A 10,548-nucleotide genomic window follows, 5' to 3' on the forward strand; every position below is an offset into this window, starting at 1 on the left:
TTTGTTCATTCCCATTATCATGACCTTCATGGTAACCATTGCCACCTAAATTTAGCAAATAATCGCCGGTTATGTATGGTTCAATATTTGTGCATCACCTGTTATAAAGGGTTGAGTATATCAATTTGTTTGCTGATATATTCATATGTACATTTGTATCAAAATGTACACAATTTCATTTTTGTTGGTGGTGTAGACTCATTGGATTATTGTGTTTTTTCTTCTCAATTTGATTATGGGAATGACCCAAAATTTGCCAAAGGAGTAGTGAAGTGGGTGCTCAAATCTTCATCTTTCGTTTGCTCTAAAATGATTTGGCATCTCTAAGTAATGTTCCCTTCTTATTGTAAGTAGCGTGCAAATCTTCATGAAATACTTTAGAGAACCACGACATTGAGGGCGTTCTCCTTTGCGAATAGGCCATTACCAATCTAGGTGCCATCAGCTTTGTGACCATGTTTATTACTCTCACTTGCAATATTGTTGCCTTTCATTTGTGGTCCGGTGGCAAGGAATCTTTTATGTACTGTCTCATGGCAGCATTTTTTGTTCTAATTGTATAATTCTTCTATGCTGAGAATAAATGCAAAAAATAAAAAGTGGGTTGTGTTCTTGCCCTCTTCTGCTACTTGATGCATTTGTCTTTCTTCCTCCCATGCATGACGTCATGTGATCTATCTTTTTGTTGGGAATAGTAATACATCTATTGCTATATTTTGTATTGGGATTGCATATTGGGAGTATTTTGTGTAACTACGAGCATCCTTATTGACATCTACTGGTACTAATCAGCAGGTCTCCTGATTCCATGGCGTGCCTTAGTCTTTTGGCGGGCATATTAAAAGTTGAGGGCTCTCTTGGTCAAACAAGTGGAGTGAATACCTGCACTTTTTCCCGCACTGAAAGATTGCAAACAGCTGATGGGCACCTCTCAAGTTTCTAATCCATTTCAATTTGCCTTGGAAATCTTCTGCCGGCTCAAGTGCTCATGTCAAGGAATATGGTCGTATTTTTCTTGGATTTTTCATTTGCCTTGCAATGCTAATGGAGAAAAGGCAACCAAATTATTGGAGGGATAAGATGGTTAAAGAATAGATAAATAAACCATTTGCCATGGAAATTGCTGTCTTGAGACTTGGTGCATTGATACATTTGGAAAGTATGTAACGACCATGTCTTTGATAATGTACTTCCAAACTTTGGTTGGTGCAGAATTCCTGTTGTTAGCACCTACACATAGAAATGTACCGGACAATAAAAAGTAAATTGCGCTTTCCCTTGAACTCATAACATTATCCAATGTAACCGAAAGAGTAATGTGACCATGAAAATTATCATTTTACATAATCATCACTATTTATTTTTTGACCATACATTCCCGCAGCAACGCGCGGGGAATCATCTAGTTACAATAATTTTGGAGTACACAATATCTCTAATTTTACTTTTGGTTTTTTGTCTATGGAAATGTATCCCAAAACCTCCAACCACCTAGATAGGAGTATTCGGAGTAGAATGAAACCAAATCATAGCGACTAAATCACGGGGTGGGGTCCTTGCCGAAGCCCATGAGAACATGAGTGAGCAGCATGGCTCCCCGGCGGCTCGTCTGCGCCAGCCGTCCCAACAGCGGGAAGCTCACCGTCTCCCTGTTCTTGAGAGGCTTCTTGTCCCACCTGCATATGCATTATAACAATTAACACACTAACTAGCTAGATGGTAGCATCTCGATGATTAGGTTTGGTGACAGATAACATCGAACTTGTTGTGGCTTACCAGTCCTGGTGCCTGACGACCTTGCCATCCTCGACGTCGAGCGTGATGAGGGACTCCAGGTCGACATCCTTGCCAAAGACCTTGTAGTGTTGCTTGTTGTCGATCAGTATCTGCATTCATGCACCACTCATCGCATTGATATTCCGATCACGTTTGTAAAGTATGTTCATCGTTACTACACAAAGTATATGCGCAGCTACGATGAAGATGATGATGTCCAAATGAGCTTTTAATTACCTGGGATTTCCCCGGTCCGGTCGTGTTTTCCTTTATCGTGTACTCTACGATCTTGGACTCACCGAATACCTGACAATGCACGAGTCTTTGGATTAGTTTATGCGATAACAACGAATGTATATCAAAAGGAAAGAATAAATATCCATGAATAAATAAAGCATATGAAGGTGCATATGTACCGTAGGCATGGTGTAGAAGGCTGATTTGATCTGCTTGACGCTGCGATCAGATCGAACGGAACTCGATTCAGAAAGAAACATGGATGATGGATCATATGAAGGAGAAGTTCATGCAACAACAAACCCAATTACATACATACCCGTGGGCGCGCATGAGCGGGTCCTCGAATGTGGCATTGGGCGCGTACATCTGGAAGTCCCGTGCCGTGGCGCACGATCCGTATCTGCAGCGATTTGCCATGAGCGATGCGGTGAAAGACTATTGATTTTTTTTTACATAACTAGAGAAGGATTTGAAAAATGGTCGAGCTGGACCTGGACAATTGTGTAGGCATATATATACTGCCAAGTTCATTGGAGAGATACAGCAATTAGCAATTACTCCCTCCGTAAACTAATATAAAAGCGTTTAGATTACTATTTTAATTATCTAAACACTTTTATATTAGTTTACGGAGGGAGTACTTGCTTGCTCAACTTAACTGGACAATGAGCAAGTATCAACTTAACTGAACATTGAATCGAAGCGTATGAATAAAGTCAAGCTGGGATGCATGGACAACACAAGCAGAGCAATAAAGCAATTTGAGCAGTAGAGTAGTTACATGTTGAGGAGGTGCGGCATGATGCGCTCCGACACGCCCCCGCCCGCCGCCGGCTGCGCGGACGCCGTCGCTCCCGCGGCCGCCCCCATGCCTGTCGTCGCCGTCGTCGAGAACGACCTCTGCTTCGCGGGCGCGAGGGTGGCAGAAGCAGCGGCTGCGCGGAGGAAGAGCGCAGACGGGGTGGTCGCCGCCGTGGACGGCTGGTGCAGGAGCAGTCGCAGTCGCAGTCGCGCGGCGAAGGAGGCGCAGAGAGCGGGGGATGGCATGCGATGCGAGCAGACGCATCCGTTCCTTGGTTGGCTGGCTAGTTGTAGACGATAGGGTCTCTGGAGTTGAAATGTCGTTGCAGTAGCAGAGTCCTAGCACGGCGTCCGTTCCTTGGTTGACGGCGTGCGCGGCGGAGGACGGCGCCACGTCGGCCGGCCGATCCGGTGGCGGGCACCGCATCCACGACGCCGAGCGGCCGCGGCCAGCCTCGTGTGTGGGTCGTCGTTCCGGCCTTTCATCTCCCAGGCCGGGCTATCTAGCTTACTTTAATTAGCTCGCCTACTAATAACAGGAGCCCATTCAATTAAGGTGCGCCTTACGCGAGAGCTCGATAGGCCTGGCTTGATTTCATGTTTTTTGTTTTTTTCGTTTATATTTCCAAATATACTAAATAAATACTCCCTTCATCCCAAAATTCTTGTCTTAGATTTGTCTAGATACGAATGTATCTAGTTACGCTTTAGTGTTAGATACATCCGTATCTAGACAAATGTAAGACAAGAATTTTGGGACGGAGGGAGTATATTACAAAAAACACTTTCCACATAAGTATTTGAAAAAATATACTCATCAAGCATTTGAACGATATTGAATGTGTATACAGAAAAAAAATGTTTCCCATGTACACACAAAATTTAGAATGTGTGTGAAAAAAATTGATTACATAATTAAAAAATGTCTATCAAGCATTTGAAAAAATGTTGAAAAAGTATATGAAAATTGTTAGTCAAGCATTTGAAAAAAAAATATTGTTCATAAAAAAATGTTAACCATGTGTTCAAAATATGTTTAAGATGTATTTCGAAAATGTTAAGAAAACATTTCAAAAATGTTAAATGTGTAAAGAAAAAATAATGACCATGTAATCAAAAAAATTAATCTTGTATTGAATTAAAAAATGTTAAACTTGAATTTGAAGCATTGTAATCAAGCCACAAATGTTAAATATATATATATAGGAAAAATGTTGACCATGTATTAAAAAATAGTCTTTCATTTGAAAAAAATGTTCATCATGCATTTGAAAAAAAATGTGTATAAAAGAATGTTGACCATGCATTAAAAATTATTAGTCTTGTACTTAATCTGCTTAATAAACCATTTTAAAATGTTAAAAATGTGAATAAAAATATTAACCATGCATTCTAAAAATGTTAAACTTGTATTGAAAAAATGTTACTATTTTACTTAAAACGTGTATAGAAAAATGTTGACCATATATTCATAGACCGAGGAAGAAACAAAGAAAAAGATACAAAATGATGAAAAAAAGGAAAAAACTAAATAAAAACGAAAAAGAAAACCAGAAATGAAAGAAAAGCAAAACCCCATCAAAACTGAGAAAGAAACTAAGAAAGACAAAGAACAAACAAATAAAAGAAAAGGCAGTGAAATCCGTGAAAAAACTAAAAAAGTAGTGGGAAAAACATAGGATTGAAGAAAAAATAGAGAAAACCGAAAAAAAGGAAAACGAAACGGGAAAAACATGGAAGAAACTACCACGAGCGATCATCTTGATCGGAAACAACTAACGAAAAAAAAGAGACGAAAAACGGTACGGTCTAGTTCTGTAGCGGGTGTGAAAGTGTGTCAGGCGAGACTTTGCGGCGCTTATACCTCGCCTCAAGCGCATTAAGCTCTTATTTTTTTCCCATGTTTGGTTTTGGTGTTCTGTTTTCATTTTTTTACTTTTATTTATATTTAAAAATATATAAAAATAATAACTAATGTTAATCACGCATTTAAAAATGTTAAACATGTATTAAAAATGCTTCTAATGCATAAAAAATGTAGAATGTGTATGAGAAAAGTTGACATCAATATATATGTTTGAAAGTAATCATGTAATGGAAAAATGTTAACACGTATATAAAAAAATGTATAAAAAATGTACAAGGCGTGGGGAAACAAGTAGACATGAAAATAAATATTTTTTAAAAATGTTAATTGTGCATTAGCAAAATGTTAAACGTGTATATAAAAAATGATGCTGATGTATAAGAAATATGTAAAATGCGAGTCAAAATATTTGTTTGATAAAAAATGGTAATCATGTATTGAATAATGTTAAAACGTATATCAATTTATTTTATATGTGTACAAAAATGTATAATGTCTGTTAAAAAAATCAGCAACAAAAGATATATTTCCAAAAATCTTGATAATATATTTGAAAAATGTTAAAGGTGTATACCAAAAATTTAGACTTGTGTATTTGAAATAATGATGACCATGTATTCAAAAAAGTGCTCAAAAACATGTATCAAAAGAAAAAAATATCTGAAAAAATGTTCGACGTGTATCAAAAAAATATTACATTGTGTATGAAGATAAAAATATATATATTGTGTACCAAAGAAAATTACACATGTGTATGAAAAGAACAACGATAGAAATAGACGAAGAAACATAAAGAAAAGCAAAGAAAAAGGAAGAGAGATCATAAGACTACACATGTCGTAGATTTCCTAAACAATATGTGTTACTTGTGTAGGTCTTGAGATCATGTTGTATGGGCCCTTAAATTGGACAACACGTATGGAGTTCACCATAGTATAACAACTTACTAGATAGATTATAAGACTACAAACACAAATAACGACATATAGACTAGGCACAAATGAATCTTACCACTCACCTACATCTCCCACGCCGAGGGGAACTACTCACGCATCATAAGAAAATAACCAATCATCTCAACGGATAAACCAATGGAAATCATATCAATAACGCGCGGAAAATCCACAATGAAATGAATGATCCAAATAGTCTTGATCTCCAGATGAGTGTGAATAGAGTTTACAACTTGTTCTTACATATTTGAATTCCTCTTACAGTAGTGAAGGATGAAATGGTGATGGATATGAAAGGACCAAAACAAAGAAGATTTTCGGTGGTTCTCCGGACTTCTTCTCTTTCTGTTCTGGTTGCGGTGGCGGCGGCTAGGGTTCTCCACTATGTGTTTCCCCATCACGAAAGTGTCTTGTATAGATGTTGTGGAGCTACTAGTGCCTCAGACGAACATCCATGCGAGCAGGTGTGCTCACATATGGAAGGTTGTCTTTTGCTCTGCTGCACCTGCTGGCTTGGCCTCCAACATGAAAGTTGCTCCATTTCAATTGATTTGTAATAATTCTCCTTGGTTTCCTTCCGTATATTATATTTTCTGCCAAACAACGGGAAAACAGAGTTTCTTCTCATTTCAAGGGTTAACGTTAGAAATAACCGAGAAGTAGTGGCGGAGGTAGGGGGAGGAGCAGTCCCCTCCCCCCAAACCGATCGAGCGATACTTGGAACCCGTATACGCCGAAATCACTAGTTGAGGAGTACTCGTTGCAAAGATCACTCCGACTCCCCTGGCTGTGCGCCACTTGTTGCAACATGGAGTTTTCCTTTTTTTTCGTAGATCCATTTATTCAAAACATTATTTTCAATTTTGAAAATTTCACTAAAACAGGAATATTTTTCAAATTTGGAGCATTTTTTGAAATGCCATTTTCTTTTTGAAATCCCGAACAATTTTTTTTAAAAGGGCAACTTTTTGCAAGTACCGATTTTTTTCAAAATAGAAACAATTTTTTTGAATTCTGAACTTTTTCCAAAATTTGTTTTTTTAATTCTAAACGTTTTCTGAGAATTTTTAATTTAAAAGTAAATTCTGAAAAATAAACTTAGAAGAAAAAATAGATAGGGAAGAAGAATAAAATTAGAAGTAAAACACAGAAAGAAAAGAAAAATGGGTCGGCCCATTATTGGTTATCCTGTGCGAAACTCTGAGTATTTCTTGCGCAGCGTGGAAAATAGAATTTTCCCAGCTGCGTGGGCAGAAAAATAAGTACGAAAATTCTTTTTCTAACAGAGAAACGCATAAAAATTTAGTACCACCTCCGGTAGAAAAAAATATTTTTAGCGGTGAATGGATGAAAAAAATTGACGGAACGCACCTTACTTTATTAGTAGATATAAATTATGCAGGAAGCAGTCCAACGGGCAATGTTTCAATGAAACGTATTGCCGAGCGAAGCGTGTTGCACTCGATGGGACCAGGAGAATTGGGAGGAGCAGTAGCATAATGCACACGTCCTAGCTGAGGACCTATGGAGGAGTTGCAGCTTGACGAACAACCAACAACGTGCGTGCATGAAGTTTTAGTTTGTTACGTGACAGGATATGCTGAAGCATCAGACTTGGAATTATCTGAACTGATGCATGTGTCCATGTAATATTTCCAACACATTTCTGTTCCCTAAGGTTACGAAACACGCTGTGAAGAATGCACTGCATAGATTTTGGGACATGTGTGAGCGAAACAAGTAAGACAGAGTGAATGACAATGTCGATCAAGCCGAGGTGATTTCCAAGCTCGGAGAAGAGAAGAAACAGCCAGTGACGTGGTTAATGATCCGAACGATGGTTTCAACATTCTAGGTAAAATGATGCAACAGACGGATTTTACTTCTGTATGGAGGGAGTATACTTCTTAAGCATGAGTTATCCCATTTTTGCACTTGGATTTGCTACAAACAAAGTTGAAGACTGAGACCGCATCCGTGTACAGGGCGTAGCACATTCCGGGACGATACCGCATATGTGCGAATGTGCGATTACTTTTGCCTCGTCTCCTTTCCTTTCTCATTAAAAAAGCCATTTTCCTTACACCGCCCTTGACCACACCCCATCACCAACCGGCGTTGGCGATCCCCACACACTTGCCCAACCAACCACACTTGTCCCACGCCTCTCCTCTCGCCTTGTACCAGTCTCGTCTCACCTTGCCGCGCCCAATCCAACCACCGACCATCCACCGCTTCCCCCAAAGTCTCCTCCTTTCATCCTCCCTTCTCAGCCAAGCAAACGCCAACCGCGCCGATGAAGAGGGAGGGGTTCCAGCACGGCGCCGTCAGGGTCAACCGCAACAAGCTGCTGCGGGTCGCCGGCGGGACCGGCGGCGACGCGGCGGCCGCGGCGCTCGACCTCGCCGGCGTCGCCTACGCCCGGGCGCCGTCCAAGCCGACCAACGCGTCCAGGGACACGGGCCGGTGCCGCCGGCCGCGGTGCGCCGGCTGCCACGTGCACCCCGCCGCCAAGGCCCGGGACAAGGCCAAGGGCGCCCACAAGCTGCGCGCCTCCGACGTCGCCCTCAACCACCGCCTCGTCTCCTGGCGCCTCGTCGACGGGGACGCCTCCGCCGCCGCCGCCCGCACCGGCGGCGTCCCCGACTACAAGGGCGCCTCCGCGTCCGCCGTCCTCGCCTACCTCGCCGGCGGCAACAGCTGGCACGCCGAGGACGAGGACGATGACGATGAGGACCAGGACGGCGCCGATCTTCAGGCCCCCCCAAGGGGGATCTCTGACCTGTACGACCTCATCGTCGGCCTCCAGGCCGGCGCGGCGGCCCCTGCGCCGGGCGGCCCAGAAGACGACGCCGATGGCACGGCAGCAGTAACACCCAGCGATGAAATCGAGGAGCAGGATGCTGAAATCGCTGACGATGTCGACGAGGAGGACGACGGGTTCTGCATGGTGCACGGCATCACCATCGCGCTCGAGTTCTCCGACGGGGAGGAGGACTGGATCGTGGTCTGATCTCATTCATTTGCAAATAATAAGACGTGCAACAGAGGTCAGCCGTCCACATCCCTCCGCCTCTGCTGCTGCCGCTGCGCAATTCCCTTCCATCCGCGTCTGCTCTGTTCCTGTTAATTCATCGTGTCCCTGTGTGTGTATACTGCTCTGTTGCTGTTAATTGGTCCTGTCCCTGTGTATATATCTGGTGACTGTCTGTCTAATTTGTCAAAAATTCATGGATTATCATGACCTGAATTTACCAATCATGTGTGAATAAAATTAATGAAGAAGCGATTCATTCGTCTTCAGACCCTGTTTCTTCCTTTCTGATTGACTGAATGGATGGATACTGGTGTGGATTCTTCCCCTCTTTCTAAATGCGCACTTTCAATTAATTTCCTTGTCAGTAGAGACTATACCATGATCTGAATGGCTGATCGGCTTTCGGTTTGTAATGAAATCTGGTAAATTCAGTTCTTGATGCAGCAATGTTTTATTGAGAATGATAGATGCAAGCATTGTGGTTAGAGCATCTCTAGCCATTACCTCAAATCTTTATAACAAGAAGCAAGTTGTGTCTGTAATTTTTCTGTGAGACTAGCCGTAATGGGAGTAACTTAACTAGTAACATCACACATTTCAATACAAAATTGCTTATGTGGCAGCTAATTAATGAGGAGAGAGGGGTTTGTGGTAACTTAGCTAGTTACTGTAACATCACACATTTCAAGGCATAATGAGTCTATAACCTAATAAATAAACTCTTTCATGATACCACTCATATGTTACTACCCACTATGGAGGTAGTAATATAGACTAGTAACATCGACAAGTTACTACTCTATGTTACTCCCCACTGTGAGCAGTCTGAGCAACCATTTGCCTTCACCGGCCGACGTTAGTTTCGATGGTGGGTCGTGATACCAAAGCAACAGTCTTGGTGCGACCGTTGATTCAGATATCGGGAATGTGTTCTTTGTTGGTTAGTATCCGTCATTGGCTGTTTTACCTTGACACTTGTGGCGAACTGGTTGCTCGCTTCCAAGACTCCTGTGCCTGTAAGCATCGGCTCAAACAAACTCTTGTTCCGCATGATTTCTTCCCGGCACCAGAAGGTTGTGCTGTGGACGCTTCCCCATTCATCTGACGTGTTGAGTGAGGCGGTTGCTTCTTAACAGCCAGGTTTTTGCATCCTCATGAGCTGCGATGTGTATAAAATTGGATCAAAGTATGCGCCTGCTGATCTCTTCTTTGTGTGTTGATCTGAAGTGACTGTTACGTGGTTGCATGGAAGCTTTGCTTGTTTCGACAACCTTTCATGGCTACTACTTGTGTTGATGCGAAAACTACCAAACCGTTGTGCCCTGCTTTTGAAATGCGTCTTATAATGTAGGACGTTTTTTGGCACTAATGTCTCCGTCCCATAATGTAGGACGTTTTTTGACACTACATTAGTGTCAAAAACCGTCCCAGCTGATCCGCCCCATGGTCTTTGCTTCATTCTCTTCCGTTTATTAGATGGTCTTGTTGATATTTAGCAATCTTTATGCCTCGTATCACTACTTGTTAAACTGGAGAATTGATTCGACCGCTTCATCAGTGGTTATCTTAACAGTAAACTTCCAGTACCCTCCGTTGTACTGGCCTGCAAGCTGACATTGAGAAGATGCAGATTTTTGGCCGTGCTGGCTTGCAAGCTAGCTGCACCTGAAATGTAGAATAAGTACCTTGGAGCACTACTTGTTAAATTAAATGTTTGCACACGATGCATCATATGATCCAACTTCTCAATGGAGTATTCTGTTATAATTCAGTTTTCTTCATGCATCTATCTGCCACTGTCACCGTGAATGGTGGTCGTCTGTGTTGCTGGTTGTAACCAGGATGGCACTGTACCGCGACCCTTAAAATGTTTG

General features: G+C 41.9%; 2 protein-coding genes across 2 annotated transcripts; one reads left to right on the top strand and one right to left on the bottom strand.

Moving 5' to 3' along the window:
• Positions 1-1,257: 1,257 nt before the first annotated feature.
• On the bottom strand, positions 1,258-3,130 carry LOC125549488 (Nuclear transport factor 2 (NTF2) family protein). The gene is made up of 6 exons (XM_048712895.2): positions 2,798-3,130; positions 2,333-2,416; positions 2,193-2,232; positions 2,014-2,082; positions 1,777-1,886; positions 1,258-1,676 (listed from the first exon to the last, which is right to left on the bottom strand). The coding sequence occupies exons 1-6, from the start codon at positions 3,061-3,063 to the stop codon at positions 1,541-1,543; spliced, it is 705 nt and encodes a 234-aa protein (XP_048568852.2). The 5' UTR covers positions 3,064-3,130; the 3' UTR covers positions 1,258-1,540.
• Positions 3,131-7,761: 4,631 nt separating this feature from the next.
• LOC125546272 (uncharacterized) lies at positions 7,762-8,940 on the top strand. The gene has a single exon (XM_048710483.2). The coding sequence runs from the start codon at positions 7,934-7,936 to the stop codon at positions 8,648-8,650; it is 717 nt and encodes a 238-aa protein (XP_048566440.1). The 5' UTR covers positions 7,762-7,933; the 3' UTR covers positions 8,651-8,940.
• The last annotated feature ends 1,608 nt before the right edge of the window (positions 8,941-10,548 follow it).

This window comes from Triticum urartu, chromosome 3A (assembly GCF_056163025.1).
Source record: "Triticum urartu cultivar PI428250 chromosome 3A, HENAU_Tu73, whole genome shotgun sequence".
In the NCBI taxonomy this organism is placed as follows: Eukaryota; Viridiplantae; Streptophyta; class Magnoliopsida; order Poales; family Poaceae; genus Triticum; species Triticum urartu.

Coding starts and splice junctions, on each gene's coding strand:
- LOC125549488 (XM_048712895.2), bottom strand. CDS start 3,063: ATGCCATCCCCCGCTCTCTGCGCCTCCTTCGCCGCGCGACTGCGACTG. Junction 2,417..2,797: donor ATGCCGCACCTCCTCAACAT/GTAACTACTCTA, acceptor AAATCGCTGCAG/ATACGGATCGTGCGCCACGG. Junction 1,677..1,776: donor GTCGTCAGGCACCAGGACTG/GTAAGCCACAAC, acceptor ATGCATATGCAG/GTGGGACAAGAAGCCTCTCA.
- LOC125546272 (XM_048710483.2), top strand. CDS start 7,934: ATGAAGAGGGAGGGGTTCCAGCACGGCGCCGTCAGGGTCAACCGCAAC.